This window comes from Aotus nancymaae, unplaced genomic scaffold, assembly GCF_030222135.1.
Source record: "Aotus nancymaae isolate 86718 unplaced genomic scaffold, 86718_ANA_hifiasm-v0.15.2.pri h1tg000016l, whole genome shotgun sequence".
In the NCBI taxonomy this organism is placed as follows: Eukaryota; Metazoa; Chordata; class Mammalia; order Primates; family Aotidae; genus Aotus; species Aotus nancymaae.
In genome coordinates, this window is record NW_026988428.1 from 72,135,433 (window position 1) to 72,155,846 (window position 20,414).

At 53.1% G+C, this 20,414-nt stretch overlaps 2 protein-coding genes across 6 annotated transcripts in view; one reads left to right on the top strand and one right to left on the bottom strand.

Annotated features, from left to right (window-relative positions):
* Positions 1-4,385, top strand: part of NINJ2 (ninjurin 2) — a 97,484-nt gene extending 93,099 nt beyond the window's left edge. Inside the window, 3 exon segments of the mRNA XM_012434927.3 lie at positions 2,873-3,104; positions 3,310-3,494; positions 4,004-4,385. Coding sequence (XP_012290350.3) covers positions 2,873-3,104; positions 3,310-3,476 — 399 coding nt within the window. The 3' untranslated portion in view covers positions 3,477-3,494; positions 4,004-4,385.
* An 876-nt stretch (positions 4,386-5,261) lies between these two features.
* The window catches only part of B4GALNT3 (beta-1,4-N-acetyl-galactosaminyltransferase 3), a 96,812-nt gene continuing 81,659 nt past the window's right edge, over positions 5,262-20,414 (bottom strand). The window contains exons 8-20 of one of the 5 annotated variants that reach the window (XM_012434965.2): positions 20,081-20,159; positions 19,886-19,952; positions 18,289-18,432; positions 17,167-17,276; positions 16,032-16,132; positions 15,681-15,742; positions 14,197-15,019; positions 11,712-12,031; positions 10,851-11,004; positions 10,529-10,601; positions 9,964-10,117; positions 9,233-9,359; positions 5,262-7,329 (exon numbers count right to left, since the gene is read on the bottom strand). In XM_012434965.2, coding sequence (XP_012290388.2) covers positions 7,221-7,329; positions 9,233-9,359; positions 9,964-10,117; positions 10,529-10,601; positions 10,851-11,004; positions 11,712-12,031; positions 14,197-15,019; positions 15,681-15,742; positions 16,032-16,132; positions 17,167-17,276; positions 18,289-18,432; positions 19,886-19,952; positions 20,081-20,159 — 2,323 coding nt within the window. In that variant the 3' untranslated portion in view covers positions 5,262-7,220. The other 4 variants (XR_001104620.2, XR_001104619.2, XR_002477970.2 and 1 more) reach the window with 4 other exon arrangements.

Below are 20,414 nucleotides of genomic sequence, written 5' to 3' on the forward strand. Positions count from 1 at the left end.
CCCAGCACAAACTGAAAGCCAGGCCTCAGTAACATCAAACACAAGCGAAGGCGGGGAGAGGTAGTGAGCACTCCATTCCTTCCGTGCCCACAGCCTTTTTCCTTCTTTCTCTGGGCCCCGGCCTCCAGCCTGATTTTGGTGGCTGTGAAAAGGAGCTTGCCAGTGCCTGTTGTGAGCAGTCTGTGGCCCAATCACCAGGGATCCCAGGGAGGGGCAGCAGCTATGCCTTATTCTGCATTGGGGTCCTCACAGCCCCAACCACCTGGCATGTACACTCAATCTATTGAATGAAAGCTACCTACTGCTGTCCACTCTCATCTTCCATGGAAAGCATTTAAATTGCTCCGTTGGCCAAAGTGTACATTCTTGATTGCCCTCTGTGAATCCTGCCCTGATTAGAGTTGAGGACACTCAGAATTTGATCATGAACAATCCAGGTGCAGGAAACTGCCCAGTATAGAAAGCTGATGGCCTGCAGTGTGGTCAAAGTGGAAGAGCCACTTCTCTGTGTTCGATCCTCTAGTGATGGTCCACAGAGTCAGGGGCGGGCGGTCTGCGGGACACAGGCTGCCGGGGCCGATTCCGTCTCAGAGCAGGCGCTGTTAGCACCCACGACCCTGCACCTCTTGGCTGTGTCTGTATGTGTGCACCCTCCTGGCAAATGGAGCAAGGGGCCAGGAGCTCGGAAAGGAAGCGAGAAGAGCAGGATGGAGACGTTGGGCTAAGCTTTGAAGGCAAACTTTAGGAGAGGGACTGGGGAACAGAGGCCCCTTCTGCTGGTCTAGGAGAGGGTTGGTCCAATCTGTAGCCAGGCATGTGGATTAGAGCTGGGTCTCCAAAGATGGGTGCCCAAGACCATATTTTAGTATAAGAAAATTGAACTCCTATTTATATTGATTTTTATGTAATCCTTTCAAATGTTTCAACTTTTGCATGCTTTACTATATATATTAGTCCAATAAAATATGTATAATTGACAATGGAAGAATGTACATATATTGAGGATGCATGGCCAAAACACTGCAACCTCCACCTCCTGGTTCAAGTGATATTCTTCTGCCTCAGCGTCCTGAGTAGCTGGGATTAGAGGCGTGTGCCACCATGACCTGCTAATTTTTTTGTATTTTTAGTAGAGACAGGATTTTGCCATGTTGGCCAGACTGATCTCAAACTCCTGACCTTAAGTGGTCTGCTTGCTTTGGCCTCTCAAAGTGCTGGAATTAGAGGCATGAACCACAGTGCCCAGTCTCATTTCAGGATATCTTAAGAGCGCATAGAATCCAAAGGTTCTGATAGACAGGCTAATCAGTTAGCCTGTGTGTAAATCGACTGTCCTCTGCGTAAATCCCTGGGATACAGAGAAGTGAAGTGACTTGCTGGGGTTGCACGAAGTACAAGGAACATTCCAGACCCTCCGAGACCTGCCCATCCAATCATCCACACCTCCATCCATCCATCCATCCATCCATCCATCCACCCATCCACCCCCCAATCTCTCCATCCATCCATCCACCCATCCATCCATCCATTTATCCATGAAGCTTTATTTTATACTTCAAAACAAAATCTAATGTAAATTAGGTTTCAACAAATTCTAGCCAAAAAATTAAAAACAAAGAGTGTTTCAGGAGGCTGAGGCAGGAGAATTGCCTGAACCCAGGAGGCGGAGGTTGCGGTGAACCGAGATCGCGCCATTGCACTCCAGCCTGGGTATCAAGAGCGAAACTCCGTCTCAAAAAAAAAAAAAAAAAAAAAAAAAAAAAAAGAGTGTTTAACTAGTGTGCATCACTGTGATATCTATGCATGCATCCATCTGTCCCCACTCAGCAGGTACCTGTCCCGTCGTGGTGATCTGCTGGGTCATCTTCCTTACCTCCAGGCTGTAGCATCTTTCAAAGTCCTCTTTTCCTTTGCTTTCTCACCTCGCTCCACTTCAGTTCCTTTTCACTCTCATCCTAAATCCAGACTATAACTTTTAAATGACTCCTCCTGCTGCTAGCCCTTGCTGGCCCAATCTATTCCAAGCACCATTGCTAAATCAATCTCCCAAGGGCTCCTGAGTGACTGCAGATTGCCCTTGGCCATGGGGCCCAGACTGAATTTCTTGGCCCACCCCAGAGGCCCACAGCATATGCCCTGTATTGTGATTCTGTCTTTTGGAGTTAGTGGCTTCTTGAGAAGTGTTACACTTCAAAATCAGATCAAATGTAAATTATGCTTCAATAAATTCTAGCCACAAGTCATAGTTCAAATGAATGAAGAGTGTTTAGCTAGTATGCGTTACTGTGTGTACACACTCATGCATGCATGGATGTGTATCCTGACAGCCTGTGTGCCTGAGCAGGGCAGCAACTCCAGTGCTCCTGAGGGTTGGAAATGCAGCCATGTTCAGTTGCTGAGCTGTGCACCCTGCCTTGGGACCATGGCATTCTGGGAGAGGAGGAGGCTTTCTCTATTTCACCCAAGCCTCCAAGCTCCTTCTATTGTCTTCTCAGGTGCTTTTCCTCTCAGAGGAAAATAAAACAGCCCAAAGCGGAGGCCTGGCCCAGGTAAAATAGTGAATAGAACGAGGAAGGTGCATTTTACCAGCCTTTTCACTTTCTCCAGCTGGACAGGCGAGGGTGCGAGGGAAGGGGCGACCCTCCAGGAAATATCAACTGCAACAGAACATCATTTCAGAGTGCAGAGGTCCTTACGGGTTTTCTAGTCCAACCTTTAATTTCATCAGGGCATGAAACTGAGAAGGGTGTTGCTTGTCCTGAGCTTCCCGTCTGGTTTGGGAAGGGCTTTAAAACTTCTCTCTTCCCTCCCACCTCTCAACTGCTTCCCTTCCAGAGTCTCTCTTGGTAAGTCTGTGCTTTCTCCCCTACAGCCTGGGAGCTCTGACCCCAGGAGGAGCCAGCCCATCAACCTGAACCACTATGCCACCAAGAAGAGTGTGGCGGAGAGCATGCTGGACGTGGCCCTGTTCATGTCCAACGCCATGCGGCTGAAGGCGGTGCTGGAGCAGGGGCCATCCTCTCACTACTACGCCACCCTGATCACCCTCATCAGCCTCTCTCTGCTCCTGCAGGTGGTCATCGGCGTACTGCTTGTGGTCATTGGTGAGGAGCCCAGCCTGCAGTCAGGCCTTCTGCCTTTGCACCTGTGAGGGCAGAGGCATTTCAGCTCAATGAGGACCACCTCCCTTGATTTCTGCCACATGGGTTTCTGAAGGGCCCCTCTCTCCAAACTCTGGTGGGTGTTATGTGGGTAGCTCCAGACTGTGGCCCCATCTCTGACCCTTTCCCCCGCTCCACTCCCCTGCAGCGCGGCTGAACCTGAATGAGGTAGAAAAGCAGTGGCGACTCAACCATCTCAACAACGCAGCCACCACCTTGATCTTCCTCACTGTGGTCATCAACGTTTTCATTACAGCCTTCGGGGCACATAAGACAGGGTTCCTGGCTGCCAGGGCCTCAAGGAGTCCTCTCTGAATACCGCCTGGGATCCAGGTGAGGGAGGATGGGGAAACCCCAGCTCCAGGGGTTCCCCAGGTGGCCCTTCTCTCTCCTCTGGGGCTTTGGGGCAAGAGACAGATCCTGTAGCTCCAAGGGCGAGGAGGGGATCTGCAGAGCCTGTCCTCAGCGAGGCCTGCACAAAGCCCCATTGCTGTGTTAATGGGTGGCTCTCGGTTCTTGGACTCAGGGTTTCCCGTGGCCTGGGACCGGGTGGAGGCGATGCTGTGGTTGACTCTGCCCCTTTGGCAAGAGGAAAGCTGGAGATGGGGAATTTCTCCTGGCATTGTCTAGCAGCCCTTGCTACTCAGACTGTGGTCCCAGGGCCAGCAGCATCCACAGACCACACGGGAGCTTGCTGGAAATGCAGAATCTCAGGCTCTGCTCCAGACGGGCTGCAGGCACATGCATGAGTAAGGTGGCCAGGTGCATCCTGGGCACGCTGAGGGTTGAGGGGCACTGCTCTGGCCTGCCCTCCTCATTGCCTCTTCTCTGCTTCCTGACAGGTACTGGGCCTGAAACTCCTTCTGCCTCCTTCTTCCCTGATCTGCCGGGCTCAGGGGCACTTTCCACAGCCCAGGAGAGCTTCTGAAAGGACAGAGTAGCTGCCCTTGCTCCCTACCCACAGCACCTGAGTTAAAACGTGATTTTTTTGGTTACTGGTCTAAGTGGCTTCCATCTTGGTCTGGAGCCTGAGCTCACATGCAGGTGCTGCCCGCCATGCCTCCCTGGCGGCATCTCCTGGATCTAAGGCGGGCCTGTCTAAGGCCAAGTCTGCCCAACTCAAGGACTCTGGTTCTGACTCTACCCTACTGCTTCCTTCTGCTCCAGCCCTGTTTTCCTTCCTGTAAAATGGAATCTATATCTATAAAGGTTTCTTCAAATCCACTCTGGAGTCCACTTATTTGTCTAGTCCAGAAGGCTCAGGCGTCTAGTCTGGTCTCCAGCTGTGCCTAGTAGAGGGCTCAAGAGAGCAAATTCCAGGCCTGCAGGGTGGGCAGGCTTTTAAATCACTCCCTCTTCTATGGGTTCTGCTTGAAGCCAACGTTCCTGGCCCAGATGCCTTGGGCTTATTGTCAGCTGCCCCATCAACTGTAGACTAGTCCATTGCAGATGGATGCACATATGCTCAATCTTCTCCATGAACCTGCTGTAAGCTCTTCTAGCTGTCACAGTCTCTGCTTCTCTTAGGCATGTGTTTAAGGACTGCAAACTCATTTTGATCTTTGCCTGGGCCAAATATAACGAGCAAGGTAAATCTGCACCTGTAAAGCATGAGCAAAGCATTGCCAGCTCAAACAGAAATGATTTTTAGATGGTCTGCCAGGTTAGAAGTAGCCACTCCTTGGCTTCTCTCCACTGCTCACCAAACCATTCTGGCCCTATATCTAGGCTTCCCCCCAGGGTACCCATAGCCTTTCTCAGCTGAAACCATCAGCCTCCATTAATCTGCTGAACAGAAAACGCCTAGTCTATTACACAGTGAGCTGCTCAGACAGGAACAATGCCGTCTTCTTCCTGAGTAAACCACGGTGCAGAGAAGGCCATTCCACACACAGCAGACACCACACTCTTGGGAAAGGCAGAGGGTGGTGTGGGAGGGTCCTTGGCATGCCCACCTGGACCCCTTGGCCCAATCCTCTACGTCCATGAAGAGCAGCAGGAAAACACAAACACCTTTTTTTTTTTTCTAAGAAGTTGCTGTATTTAATGCTTCCCCTCCCACCATCCCACACCCTCCCTACCCAAGACATTTCCCTAGGGAGTAGGGGCCATGCCCAGCCCTTCCCCTTAAGGCAGATGGTGTGGAGGTAACAAACATCAAACTCAAGGCACTGGCCCAGGGCACAGGGTGGTGGGCTGGGCAAGAGGCTGGGCTGGCTCCTAGTCGTTGTAAGTGAAGCAGGCGGGCAGTCTGGGCTGGTTCCATCCTTCCAGTGCAATGCCCAAAGATGAGAGTGGTCCCAGAAAGAAACTGGCAGCCCCACTGGCCAACTGCAGCCCTAGCCTAGGCCCCGTGATCCTTCTCCAGGGGACAGTCGGCCTCAGCAGGGACCAGAAGCCACAGCTCAGGGAGCAGGTGTGGCTTTCCTAAGCCACAGCCTGTTCACTCAACAGTCTTTGTCCTTCATAATTCCTTAGAGGGAGGCAGGGATTCTCCCCGGTCCCCAGACGGTTCTCTACGGGCTACACTCTCCCGTGTGCCAAGCTCGTCCTCTTGGGGAATGCAGAGCCCGCCAGGCAGACCCTGCGTCTCCAGTGCTGTGGTTTGGTCTGTCACAGCCTGGAGCGTGGGCTCAGTGGCCTGCTCTTCTGGGTCCCACCACACCTCCCCCACGCCCTGTGCGCACCTCCCTAAACAGACTCTGGAGTTCAAGATGCAGTGTCCAAATGCACCATGGGTGAATTCACAGCAGCAGTGGAGGCAGCAGCAGCAATAGAAAAACCCCCAGCCACAAAAGCACCGGGAGTTATTAGTGCAAGAAAAGTACAAGGTCACCAGGTGACAGAAAGGGTGGCATAGACTAAAAAGGCCAAGGGCTATTTTCCCTGAAACCACTCCACTCCCTGCCCCCACCCCTCTCCATGCTTCCAGGGGATTTCTCAGGGGAATGTTCTCCCCTTCCCCAAACCTCTCATCCTGCCCCCTTCTTATTCTGTTCCCTGGTCCCTGCTCCAGGGTTTCACCCCCATACACAACTTCCTCTTCTTCCATGCAAGGCGAGGCGGCCAGGGCTCTCCCTGTAGAAGGGCAGGTCTGCAGGGGAGCTGGATGTGAGGCTCACAGCTTCCACTTTCCAGCTCTTTCTGCCCAGCCCCCGCCCCTCTCTCATCTAAGGAAATTGACAGATACGGCCACATCCTGTTTCCCTCTTCTTCGTGTCTTCTCCGGAGGCTTACCCACAGGCACGCCAGGAACGGGACAGGCTTCTCTCCCCCGCCTTCATCACCTTGCCTGTTCCGCAGGCCTGAGTGTCCAGTGCCGGGGAGTGGCAAGCCCACTGCCCAGCTCCTCACCTCCCAATGCCCAAGCCCCAGGAATAGCCCCTTCTGTACTTCTGGTCTGAAGTGAGCCATCTGGAGGAGAAGGTTAATGGCCTAATCGGTGGCCAGCCGTTTGGTGGCTTACTGGGAGATGTGTCTCTGGAAGGCACGAGCCTGGGGCGGAGCAGAGAACTGCCTCACATGGGACCATCCCCGAGGCAAGGGACAATGCCCAAGGGACATAGGAGTGGGCAGGAGGTCTGCATGTGGGGACAGTCCCTCAATGCACAACCTCACTGCCCTCTAGACAGCAGTTTTGGTTTTCTGTTTTAAAAATCCCTGCCCCCCAATAAAATATGTCCACTAGGAGAGTGTCTGGTTGGTGGTCAGCACTTGGCGTGAGGAGCGCCTGGTGGTGTGGGCATGCATCTTCACGGGTAAGAATGGTGTCAGCCATTCTTTCCTTCCTGACTTGTCCTTCTCAGGAGCTGTCCCCGTTCTTCACTGAACAAGTGGCCCCTCCTGGTCTCTCTCTCAAAGTCCTCCCTTCTGAAGGCCCAGGGGATAGAGAGAGGAGCCCTGGCACCTGCCTCTGTGAGGGGACAGCTCCAGGTGAAGTGGGCTGTCAGCTTCAAGGCCTCCTGGGGACCACTCCCCATCCCTGAACAGCAGCCGGGTCCTGGGGATCTGCTGCTAGTCAAGGAGCAGGGAGTGCTGGGTCCAGCGGACACTCTGCAGCTACAGCATCTTCATCTGGCGGCGGCTCCACATGCCTCGCTTGGAATGGAAGTGATGGAAGAAATTCCTGAGGGAGAGACGTTCCACTTCCAGGCCTGCTTGGAGGATCCTGAAGGAGGAGGAGCTGGATGAGCCAACAGAAACAGGAGGCGGCTGGGGAGCCCCTCTGCATCTCCCACAGACCCTCCGCTTGCTCCCCACGGGGCAGGGAAGTCGGGTGGAGTGGAAGGGTGTGGGCTCTGAAGCTGGGCAGCCTGGCTTTGGATCCCAGCTCCATGACTGGGTGTCATGCCTTCTTTCAGAGCCCGTCTGATGATTATCACATATGTGTAATGAGGATAACGTATGATATAGAATTCTGTCGTTAGAGTAGACATCCTACATACACATCATACATCAGAGGTGGTGAAGACTGAGAAGGATGGAGGCTGAGGAATCAGCACAGCTCCCGGCATACTCTGCATGTCCCATAACTGGTGCCCAGCCTCCAGGGGACAGGTCACAGATGGAGGGAGGCAGGGTTACATTGGGACACCCGGAGCCCAGGCCCTCCCCCTGCCTTTTCTGCATGCACAGCCTGCAGGGTGTTCCTCTCCAGGGAGGCCTGCACTTCTGGCAGGGCCAAGAGTAGCCAAACTGGATCCCTGAGCTGCTGAGGAGGCAGGAGGTTCAGGGCTGTACAGGAGCCATACACTGCAGCAAAAGCCCAGCACGAAGATCAAGGTGGAGGTGACTGCTGGGCCAGGGTTCCCAAATCAAGGCTTCCAGCTGCCTCGGGAGCTCCTTTGATCTGAGACCCTTTTTATGAGATCCCAGTTACCTAAGTTCCCTTAACGTCACCCTTTTCACTTCACATTCTCTTAGTGTATCACCTTCCTTTTCTTTCTTCCCTCAATGGGAAAAAACATCAATAGACCTAGTTTTTAAGCCTCTGATACTTTAGTGAGTGAGATTTGGGGCAAGTTATAACTTTGCTTCAAGACTCAGTCTTCTCATCTGGAAAACGGAGATTATGACGCTTACCCCACTGAGGTCAGGGAGGAATCAACAGGGTGATGGATACGGACACCTGCCAGGCACAGGCCCCAGTGACTGGTGGATGCACCGTGTCCTGCCTCTCGGGAAGAAGTGAATGCCTTCACGTCCGGGTCCCCGCCGCCAGTGCTCCTGACCTTGCCCTGTCCACCTCTTGTGAACGCTGTTCCAGCACTTATACCCTTCCTTCTGAAGGGCACCCTCCCCTCTCCTTTGCTCCTTCCCCACAGGCTCAGATCTCAAGCTGGCATTCTCTCCCCACCCTTCTCCTGGCAGCACACTTCTTGAAAGAGGAACCTCACGCAGAACAGCCTCCGCCTCCTCACCACCCACGTGCTGTGCTGCCCCACAGCCTAGTGTCCCCACCCAACCTTACTCTCTGCGTCCACCTGCCAAGGCCGAAGCTCGTCCTGTGTTCTCCTCTGAGGCTTTCATCTCGTTGACCCTGTCCCCCTGGCTCCAGATCCCCAGGTCCCTTGGTGTCTCAGGACCCGGAAGCTCCTGGGTATCTTCCTGCCCTTTGGTGGTCCACACTGTCTCTTGTGCTGGCCCCAAAGTCTTTCTTGACCTTTGCCAGGTCTCCTCATCCATTCCCACAACTCAGCTCCCTGCTCAGAGCTGAGGGAGGCGCGTCCCCTCCGGCTGGGGAGGATGCAGTCTCTCCTGTAGCGCCCTGCTGGGTGCTGAGAACATTGTGGTTTACGTCTACACAGCTTGTGCACCTGGGACACGGTGTACCAGGTATGTTAATTTTCACATCAGCCCTGTGACACAGACAGAGGCCGAATCACACCCTTCTATTAGAGAAACTGAGTCCCAGCGTGGCCAGTGGTTTAAGGGCATCCCAGTGCTCTTTACTGCACACTGGGATTCTGCAGCCGGGGAACAGCTAGGCTGCTCTAGCCCGGCTCCCTGCCCAGAGCGCATGAAGGGGTGGAATTCCCAGGCCCTGGGGACGCTCCCCTCTTCCCAGTCACCTGTCCAGCAGCTCCCAGTCTTCCCCTCCCCAGCGGTCTCGGAACTCCTTGGTGTTCATGCCTCCAATCCTGTCCAGGTCAGACTTGTAGATGCCGAGCAGCCCAAACCCATTCACCTCCCAGTAGCCTGTGGACAGACAGGAGCTTCAGGTGAGACGAGCCGGGGGCCAGGAGGAGGAAAGAAGGCGGCTTCCAGGCTGTGTGCCTGGAGCCTCTTCTGACAATCAGAGGTTGGGGGTGAGGGAGGCTGAAAATTGTGTTAGCTGAACAAGTCCTTTGCCTGTTTTGGAGGAAAGCCCCCTACTAAGGTTCAGGGCTCCACAGTGCTACCAGGCAGTGCCCACGGGCTGACAACAGCCCTCCAAATGGATCGAACAATGGCAGCCACTGAAGACACAGCTGTGTGTCAGGGTACGTGTCCATTTCCCTTCCCACAGGCGGGGAGCCCACCTTTCCATCTTTGGATCCCCCCAGGGCATAGCATCTGGCACACAGCAGTGCTTAGCAAGTGTGTGATGAATGAATGAAGGAGAAGATGGGCAGGAGATGTGCACTGCTGCACCTGCTGCTGTGGCTGTCAGCTCAGCCCAAGGGGAGCGAAGGCCCCAGGAGGGCAGGGTGGGGCAGGGAGGAGGATGCCGATGTTCATAAACATGACTGTCCCCAGCTCTGGAGTTAAGAGCCAAGATCAGAGAAGTCTTTCCTCCCTCCGCAGTCGGAGCAGGGCTCACCCTCAGGCCACTGGGGGGTGGCCCCACAATGCAGCCTCATCACCATGGGGGCAAAGGCCATCTTTCCCTCCACACAGTGCTTCCGAATGGCATCGATGACTCCAGCTGGGAAGTGGATGTGGAGGTCACAGAGGAAGATGATGCTGTGGGGGTCCTGGGGACAGATGCGGGCAGGGTCAGCAGACCCTGCAGACCAGAGCTAGGAGGTCAGGCCACCCTCTAGGAGAAGCCTTGGAGTCTTCCCCATCGAAGTGATTCACAAACTCCCACAAAACCAACTGCCGGGCAGAGTTCCACAGCGCTAAGCATGGTTCTTAACCATCACAGTGGATTCTGACTCCTCCCCACTCTTCATGGGCTCCAAGGACCCTGGACAACTGGGCAAATGTTCCCCTGTGATTTGCTAGTCTCACCCTAGTACTGGCCTACAGCACAGCAGAGAGGACCTCCTGTGTCCCCATTCCCATCCTCCCCGAGGGGCTCACTACCTCATACACCCCAAATGTCTTTCTACCTCTTAACCAGCCTTGAATTCCATCTTGCAAGCCCTGTCCAGGCCCTTTACCTTCACGAGGTCTATGCCAGCCTGAAGTCCAGCTGAGCGCTCAAAGTTTCCGCTTAGCTTCGCGTACTGATAGCTGCAGGAAAGGGAGGGAGAACCGCGTAGCAGGACTCAGCTGTGGTGGTCCCCTGGAGGAAGCTGGCAGGCATAGAGGTGATGTGTGCTCCTGGGATGGGATTATGGGCAGGTGAGCCCTCTGGGAAAAGCTGGAGACTAGGAATCAGGAAGGCTGGGCAGGACTTCTGGCTGTACCCTGGACGCAGCAGCCCTAGGACTTCAGGACGGATGCAGCCCACGCTGCCCACTGGCTGGGGGTCCCCCTCACCTCCGCAGCTTGGACCTCTTCAGCGCCATCTCAACATCCATGTCCTCACTGCTATAGTCAGTGACGATGATGTTGAAATGTGGGTCGCTGGTGACCTGGAACAGGTTTTCCATGTCTTTGATGAACTGCTGTACCCAGCGTGCCTGGTTCTTCACTACCCCAGGGGGCCAGGCAGGAGAAAGAAACACAGACAAGGCAAAGATGAGCATCTCCACTCTCAGTTCCCACATGAGTCAGGAGTGCCCATCAGACCTCTGCTGAGCAAACAGTGCCACTCTGCAAAACCATTAGCAATGCAGCACAGAGACATAAAGGCAAAGGGAGTGCTCACCAGTTAAGGGGACCTCTTCAACCTGCTCCTCATGTACCCTCTTCCCAGGCAGGGGCCCCGGAGAAGGCCTTGGCCGGGGCTCATCGTCAGTAGCCCTACCACACTCTAACAGTGAAACTCTGCTCTCTGTCCATCTCAGTATCATCGTCCTGTCCCCATTGTTATACGCCTGCCTGTTCCTCCTTCTCATATAAAACCCTGCTAATCACAGCATTAATACCCTCTGTGTCTTCCTTCCCCAGAGCAATGATCACCCCAGTACTAGCAATCCCAGTTATCACACCCAACCCTGAAACCTGGTATGAAAGAAAGAGCACTGGCCTACGAGGCAGTGTTTGCTTTTAGCTTCAACGTTTACAGCCACATAACCTTAAACTGGTGCCTTTCCTTTCCTGAGCCTCGGTTTCCCCAACTATAAGGTAGTCTTTCTCAGAAGTTCTTATGGGATTGAATCGGTGAAAGCAGATGTGGGTGCTTGTGACAGTGTTAGGACCCCTCCCGAGAACGCCCAGGCTCGGCTTGAGGCTCACCAGGCACAATGAAGTGGACCACGGCTCGGTGGTTCCAGGAGAAACCCTGGGGCCAGCACAGCTTGGGCTCTCGGGTCCGGCTATTGAGGACTTGTCTCCGACGGCTGCGTGGGTCCCACACCAGGCCTTGTAGGTTCCGGGCCTCAGACTCCTCCCTGCCAGCTGGATCGATGCCCTGCCAGCCTCGCGTAGACACATACTCCGAGAGTCGTACCACGCGCTGGCCTTGTTCCAACAGTTCAAGCTCCAAGAGGTAGCGACCCCCACGTAGCTGGTCCTGACGCTTCTCCACATTCACAATGCGCTGTAGCTGGTACCTCCTATGGCAGAAAGTGTGGGGAGGTTGAGTGATTCCTTCCCGCACTGTGAGGGTAGAATGGTGCGCTAGAAGCCTGCAAGGCTAGTTGTCAGGAGACCCCAGCTTTCTGTTTTTGTTTTTGTCCTAGCTTTGCCACTGGCTGGCTGTAGGGCTTCAGGCAAAATGTGCAATCTCTCTAGGGTTCACTGCCACCATGTTTGGAGGATGTGGCTCAGGCCTGTAATCCCAGCACTTTGGGAGGCCGAGGCGGGTGGATCACCTGAGGTCAGGAGTTCAAGACCAGACTGATCAACATGATGAAACCCCATCTCTACTAAAAATACAAAAAATTAGCCAGGCGTGGTGACTGGTGCCTGTAATCCCAGCTACTCAGGAGGCTGAGGCAGGAGAATCACTTGAACCCGGGAGGCAGAGGTCACAGTGAGCCAAGATCGCACCACTGCACTCCAGCCTGGGTGACAAAGGCAAAACTCCATTTCAAAAAAAAAAAGTACCCATTGAGCTGTGATAATCTTGAAGGTCTTGTACAGCTCTAAGATTCTAAGCACATAAGGTGAATAAAGGGGGTCATACTGAAGAGTTTCCTTGAGAAATTGACCCTCAATAAAAATGTTGGAATCAACATTCCATGACAAAATGAGCTATAAGAGAAATGTCAGTTGACTCAAAATCATGAGTCACTAGAGAAATAAAAGTAATACCATTTCACACTCATGAGGATGGCTATTTAAAACAAAACAAAATGAAATGAAAAATAACAAGTGTTGATAAGGAGGTAGAAAAACTGAAGTCTTCGCACACTGCTGATGGGAATGTGAAACGATGCAGCTGATTCGAAAATCAGAGTGGCAGTTCCTCAACGTGTTGAACATAGTCACCATACGACCCAGAAATTCTACTCCTAGATATCTACCCGAGAACCGAAAATATGTTCGCAGAAAAGCCTGTACATGAATGTTCATTGTGGTGTTATATTTGTGATAGTCAAAAAGTAGAAACAGCCTAAATGTCCAGCAACTGATGAATGGACACACAAAACGTGGTGTGTGTCCATACAACAGAATATCACTCAGCAATACAGAGAAATGAAGCATTTAATACATTCTACAACATGAATGAAACTCTCGCTAAGTGAACATTCTGCTAAGCGCAAAAAGCCAGATACAAAGGCCACATGTTATATGGTTCTGTTGGTATAAAATGTCTCCAGAATAGGAAAATCCATAGAGCTACAAAGTGAAAGCAGTTATTGCCAGGGACTGGGGGTGAGGGGAGAAACGGGAAGTAACCACTAACACATATGGTTTCTTTTTTTTTTTGAGACAGTCTCACTCTGTCGCCCAGGCTGGAGCGCAGTGGCGCGATCTTGGCTCACTGCAACCTCTGCCACCAGGGTTCAAGGGACTCTCCTGCCTCAGCCTCCTGAGTATCTGAGAATACAGCTGTGTGCTATCAAGCCCAGCTAATTTTTATTTTTAGTAGAGACAGAGTTTCACTATGTTGACCAGGCTGGTCTCCTACGCCTGACCTCAAGTGATCCGCCCACCTCAGTCTTCCAAAGTGCTGGGATTACAGGCGTGAGCCACTGCACCTGGCCAGTATAATTTCTTCTAAAGGTGATGAAAATGTTCTGGAATTTGACAGTGGAGATGGTTGCACAACACTATAAATGTACTTTTAAAACTACTGAAAGGTAAACCCTAAAATGGTGATTTAAATGTTATATAAATTTTATCTTAAAAAATGTTGATTGGTTGGATGAATGGATAAATGAATGAAAAAACAACTCCAGTCATGCCTCATGCCCTAGCCCTTCCAGCCCACATGCGGGGTCTTAATTTGTATTTGCCTGTTTGTCTATTTACTAGCTCTTTCCCTGGAGGAGGGGACCTCATCTGCCAAGCCCGTCCAGTCCTCAACACATGTCCTGGGCCAGGCACCCAGGGATTTCAGAACCTTGCCCAAATTGGGACAAAGACCTGACTGGTCCAGATCCTCTCCAGGGGCAGGGGCCCCAGGCACCTGTCCTTCCCAGGAGCCTGAGTTGGGGGTAAAGCTATTTCTGCAGCAAGGGGAACCTGCTACCAGGCCCTAGGCCCCTGCCTTCCAGGCCAGCTGGCTGCCATGTGCCCCAGTCCCTGGCCCCAGGAGAGCCCTTTACCTTACCCCCGGCTCCTCTGGTTGAGCTTCTTCAAGAAGACCCGCGTGACCTCAAGAGCTTCCTGCTCTGGAAGCAGCAGGTTGCCAGATGTGTTACAGTTCAGATCGATCCAGTCAGTTCTCAGGGCTTGGAAATCGAGATTCTGGGCACTGAAAGTCTGGTCCCAGTTTACAACCCGGTCAAACACAGGTACGTACTCGAACACCTCACTCATATCCTCTTCCTCTTCCTCTTCCTCTTCTCCTCCCTCTTCCTCTCCCTCCACTTGTCCTTCCTGGCCTACAGCTGCCACCACTTCCTCATCCCCATGCCAGCCCCTCCTGGGGGCCTGAGGCTGCATCCTGTCAGCCCATCTCTGCTCTGCAATGTACGACTCCACCTGGTTCAGCCACTGCGACTGCTCTAGAGTCTTCTTGGGGTTGTCACCAGTGGGCTTGAGCTGGAGCCTGGGCCTGGGACCCATAATCTGAGGCAGGTTCTTCACAGGGTGCCCAGGGGGCCACTTGTCAGAATGAGGTGAATCTTGGCTGGGCTCAGGGCTGGGTTTTTGCTTCCTCTTCTCTGGCTGCGGCACTGGAATGCTGCTGGTGCCCCCTGGGAAGGGTGCTGTGGAGTTCGGCTTGGAGAAGGGGGCCTGCAGGCCCTCGCGAGGCTGAGCCAGGAGTTTCCGCAGGCTTCGGAGGCGGTAGTCGGTGACATCTTGCTCTGGAGTGGAGGCAGGTGTCTGCTTTCCTTCTAGCATCCTGGCATTCTGGTCATTGGAGGCTAGGGTCTCCTCTGCCAAATTGCCATATTGGGGCTCTTCTAGAAGGCTTTCCTCAAAACCTGCTGTTAATAACAACCATTTCTCATGTCAGGAGTTTCTAACCCTTTCCAAACAAGACATGCAAGACAGAGGGTGATCATATGTGTGAACCACCGTGGGACTCCAGACTGGGGTTGAATCCAGGCTCTAGCACTTATTTTGTGACCCTGGGCAAGGTACTCACCCTCAATTGACCCCGGTTTCTTCATCTGCAAAAAGGGTATAATCCTGCATCTCCCATGGGGTTGTAAAGATGAATGAGATCAATGGCATCAAGTGCCTGGCAGGTGCACAGCACCTGAGGGACCCAGCAGATGGCCCCAGCCATGCCCTAATCCCCCAAGAAAGGCCTCAGAAGACAGTGCTTGTCTATACCAGAACCTCCCAACTGGTGCGCCAGGGACAGTGACCCTTTCCAGCAGTCCAAGTAACCTCCCCCAGGCTCTCACTCTCCTCCAGCTGACCCCAGCATGCTGCTAAAAATAGAGTCACTTTCCATATGTGCCTGGATATGGAAAAGGCAGGAGTCATGCTCTCCACTCCCTTGGGTATCAGGGGAGAGGTCATGTGATTTGGATTCTGAGCTCCTCGGGGGTGGGGCTGGCATGGTCTGAACTTCCCCTGGAAACAGACCATGGTCGCCCCTCTCAGTCTGACCTGGAAGCCTCAGCTGTCACTCTGTACCTGGCAACTCCGGCCCCTGCTTCTCAGGCTGGTCAATCTTGATGTACTCCTGAAAGCCGAACCTGCAGGAGGAAGGGAGGTGTGCACTGGCAGCCAGTGCCCTGCGGTCTCAGCCCTGGCCCTGCTGGAAGTCTCAACAGGAGTCTGACATTTTGCCCCAAACTGGAGTGGAGGAAGGAGGCTGGGTGAGCGGATATGTGTCAGGGGAGCGGGGCACGGGGCGGGTACTCAGGAAGAGCAAAGACTCTTTGGGCTGGGAGGCCACCACGGCCACTCTGGTCCAGGCAGCTCTCCTGGCCCCTGCAGAGCCCTCCTGCAGGGCCACCTCTTGCCCCACTCAGTGTCACTCACCTGTCTTGGTAGTAGGCATTTTCCTGGTAGAAGCATTTATTGTGGGTCTCCATGTGGCTCAGGCGGGTATAGTCATTGGGGTAAACAAAAGACAGATGAACCTGGAAGTAAAATAATCAACAGCAGGAGTAAGAAAGTGAGATCTTGCTAAGAAATCACCCAGCCAGGGTTAAGCCTGCCTCTGGCTGGGATCATGTAGAGCTGCTAGGGACCTACCTTTGACAGGGAGAGAAGGGCTGCTTTGAGCGCTGAATGAGACATTTGGTTATGCAGTGGGGGGGGGGTTTCATTCCACTTGTTATGCCAGCTTTCCTGGGCTCCATGGACCACATGCAACCCCTGAGTCAAGCTCCTGGCTCACATCTCCTCCTCTGAACCAGCTCCCATCCCTCAACTTCAGCCAAAACCATTCCTTCCTCCCTCTGCCACCTGATCCTCTCCTGAAGCCTCTGAACCTTTGCCTGCAACCTCCCATGGCCCTAGAACAACCCATCTTCTTATTTACTTCCCTGCTTCTTCTGTCCCCCTTAAACATAGCTTGTGGTCACCACCACCAAAGAACTTCTCAATTACACCCCAGCCATTCTCTGACCCGGCGATGCCTCCTGACCTCTTTCCTCTGGCCTCCAGCTCTTCCTTGTAATCATCTCTAGATCTGGACTGACAGGAGAGTAGCAACTCTGCCTGTCTGACTTCCACATGGGTTCTGGGTTCTTCAAAGCTAACTTCCTCTCCAGAGTTCTTTCTCGCCCAGTGCCTGGTCTCTGGCTTGCATGAGTCCTGCTGGCTGACTAGCTAGCGGGGATGACCAGGCCGGGTAGGGTTGTGTGGCCCTTGGAGCAGGGAGTGTAGGAAGCCTCGGCCAGACCCCCTGACATCATCATGGGGGCAGAGTTGGTGTGTGCGGGGGGTCCTGAGGCAGAGCACCCACATGCAGGCTCTGCTGGACAGTCCACTCGGGGCAGTCCATCTGGGAGTGCAAGTTCTTCCCAGCCCAGGGACCTGTGAGGCCTTCCTGTCTGCTGGGATGGGATGTCGGAGAGATGGGTAGGTCAGCCTCACCACCTCCCATCCCAGTCACAGGCAGCAATCTCTTCCCCGGTCCTGTTGCCCACCACCCAGGCCCAAGACTTACAAACCGGAGTCCCTGGTAGCGCTGCAGAGGGAGCCCATCCACCAGGTAGCTGGGTTTGTAGGGACAGTCAGGCAGGACATGGCGGAGATGTGACTTGGGGATCAGAGGCACTAAGGACAGCAGAGGAAGAGGAATGAGGGTGAGGGTGGCCCTGAAACTGGGGCTGAAGTCCTCTGCCCCGAATGGGACCCTTTCTGTATTCGCGAGTGGCAGCTGTGGCCCGCCGATATCTGTGGCTGACGCTGCCAGACTGAGGCTGCCCCACGCACCTGGAGCAGGGCCATCTGAGGAGCACCCTGGCAGCAGAGGGCTCAGGACACAGCCCCAGGTACAAGGCAGAGTTTGACTTTAGAGTCACTGTGCAGGGATCACTGCGATAAGGTCTAGAAACTTCTAAGAGGCCACAAAGGCTCCACCCTCATGCAGCACCAATAACTGGATTCCCACCATGGGCTGAACACCCCCTTAGCATAAGTTGTCATTTTTTTGAGAGGAGTGAGGAGTAAAGAAACTTTGCCTTTTATTTTTATTTTATTTATGTTTTTTGAGACAGGATCTCACTATGTCGCCCAGGCCGGAGTACCATGGTGTGATCACGGCTCCTGCAGCCTCAGCCTCCTCAGCTCAAGTTATCCTCCCACCTCAGCCTCCCAAAGTGCTAGGATTACAGGAATGAGCCACCATGACCAGCCATCTTTGTCATCTTTTAAAATGTTAACACTTCCAAGAGGAATAATGCATTAAGACTTTAACACTGTGGTGTCAACATATTTCTCTCCTTGAATGACAAGAGTTGGAATCCAATAAGAGACGAGGACATGTGAGACCAGGGAGGGATGCATGGGGGACTTCTGGGCTCTAATTCTATTTCTTGTTGTGGGTGGTGGCTCCACAAATGCTCGCTTTGCAATGATACGCAGAATTGCAAAATTACACATAAATATGTTTATACTTATTTATATACTCTCTTTTCTGTGTGCATGTTCTATTTCATAAGAAAAATAAACGGTTCTGCGGTGTTTGGGATGCTGTGACAGGTCTCTCAAGTCTTCCCACCATCAGCGGGGTACCTGGAAGCACAGTGTCACCAGAAAGGATGCCAAGTGCTGGCCGAGGCCTTACCTCGGTAGAGGGTGTCCCGGGGGTCAGGCTGAAGCATGTCAGCGGGTGGTTGCTCATCCCTGGGAAGAGCGTTGGAGGAGCCCACGTGGCTGGCTGCTGTCTGTGGGATGTGGCCCACCTCATTCATCTGTAGGAACGTCTCATCTGGGCACAGGGAGGAAAGAACAGCAGGAGGCTGTATGGCCTGGAGCACAGCAGTCCATTGCCCACTGCCCTTGCTGGACAGGGAAGAGACGCAGATGAGGCTCCTAGCTCCAGGGGCCACTGTGTAGGATGCGTGCAGCTGCACTCCCTCTGGCCTCACTGCAGCGGTGGCTTCACGAGTCATCTCCCTTCGGCCCCCTCTGCCAGCCCCATGGCTGACCCAAACACTGTGTCGCATAATTGAAAAAAGACACTTGTTTCTCAGAATGTTTTACTGCTGGCTGCTAGAAATTTGTCATTATGTATGCCTAATTTATTGAACACTTATAGAGCACTTAATAACAAGCCAGGCACTGCTCTAAGAATATCCCAAATATTAACCTATCTAATCTCCAGAAGCACCACATGCCTTCTGTACTATCATTCCTAGTTTAGAGATGAGGAACTTTGGCATAGAGAATCTAAGTCATTTGCCCAACATCATACAATGGATAGGCGGCCAAGCCATGTTTGAACCCAGCTGATCTGGTTTCAGCATCTAAGTTAACGCAATCCACAGGGAAGGGAGGTGGGGGGCTGGCTGCTTCTTTGCTCTCTGTCTCTCGGGTTCATGCATCTACCCCTGCCACGAAGGCCTATGGATGACATGTTTTTCACTGGGGCCTCTGGACAGGAGTCCCACTGAGGAAATGATATGAAATGGAAAATGACGTTGAAGAAAGAGGTCACTTCCTGCACACTGAGGGCAAGTGACAAGGTTTCCTCTGCCCTGGCCATGGCTTTGCAAGAACCATGGTTACTTCATCTGTAAAATGGGGGATTAGACTCACTCAAGGTTTTTTATTATCTTGTTTTGTTTTGCTTTTGAAACAGAGTCTTGCTCTGTTGCCCAGGCTGGAATGCAGTGATCCAATCATAGCTCACTGCAGCTCCAGCTTCAAACACCTGGATTCAAGTGATCCTTCCCAGTAGCTGTGACAACAGGCACAAGACACCATACCCAGATAATTTTTAATTTTTTGTAAAGATGAGGTCTTGCTATGTTGCCTGGGCTGGTCTTGAACTCCTGGCTCAAGTGATCCTCCTATCTTGGCCTCCCAAAGTTCTGGGATTACAGGTGTGAGCCACTGCACGCACCCTCAAAGGTCTTTAATCTGGCATGAGCCTCACAGTCTCTGGACTCCCTTGAAGTTGTATTCAGAATATTTTGTGTGGATAGGTAGACAAGGGCATTTTTCTGAGGCAAGGGCTCAGAGAGCTTCTAGCAGGTTCTCAAAGGGGTCACCGACCCTGGAGCGTTAAAGACTCCTGGTCATAAGGTCCCACTCTTGTTCTGGACCCCTTCACACCTATGTCCCCAGTATCTCAAACTTCAGCCTCCCCTGACAAATCCCTTGGGGTAGGCTGGCCCCAGCTGGGCTTCGTCTCCAGGCCAGGACCAAAGCCTACTCACTTGTAAAGAGAGACAGGGAGAGGGAGTCGATGATGGTGAACTTGGCTCCAGGGTCGTTCCGTCGCCACTGGGAGAGGAGAGAGAGGGTAGATCCAGAAGGTGGCAGGTAGTTGGATTTCCAACAGGGGCCAAGGGACAAGGGGAGAGGAGTGCCAGAAACTGAGCTGGGAGAAGCGGGAGCAGCAGGAAACTCACCGCGACTTCCACGTGGTCAGTGCCCTCCTCATTCTGCTTGTGCAACACCTCGAAATAGTACCTGTGGGAGGCTGACAGGCTGGCGGAAGAGAGGGCAGGGAAGCAGAGTGCCATCTCCATGGGCCCTGGGGTCGCGCCTCTGTCCCACCCCCTCCCAGCACCTTAAGCTCCCTGGTCCCTTCCCCTTGCTCTTAGAACCCCAGGAGTTAACTGCCTAGGTTCGAGTCCCCACTCTGTCACTTGCTAACAGTGTGAGCTGTTTTCTCTTGGTGAGATGGGCATAATCAGAGTACCTACTCCACAGGATGATTGGAAGAACCCAAAGAACAGTAAC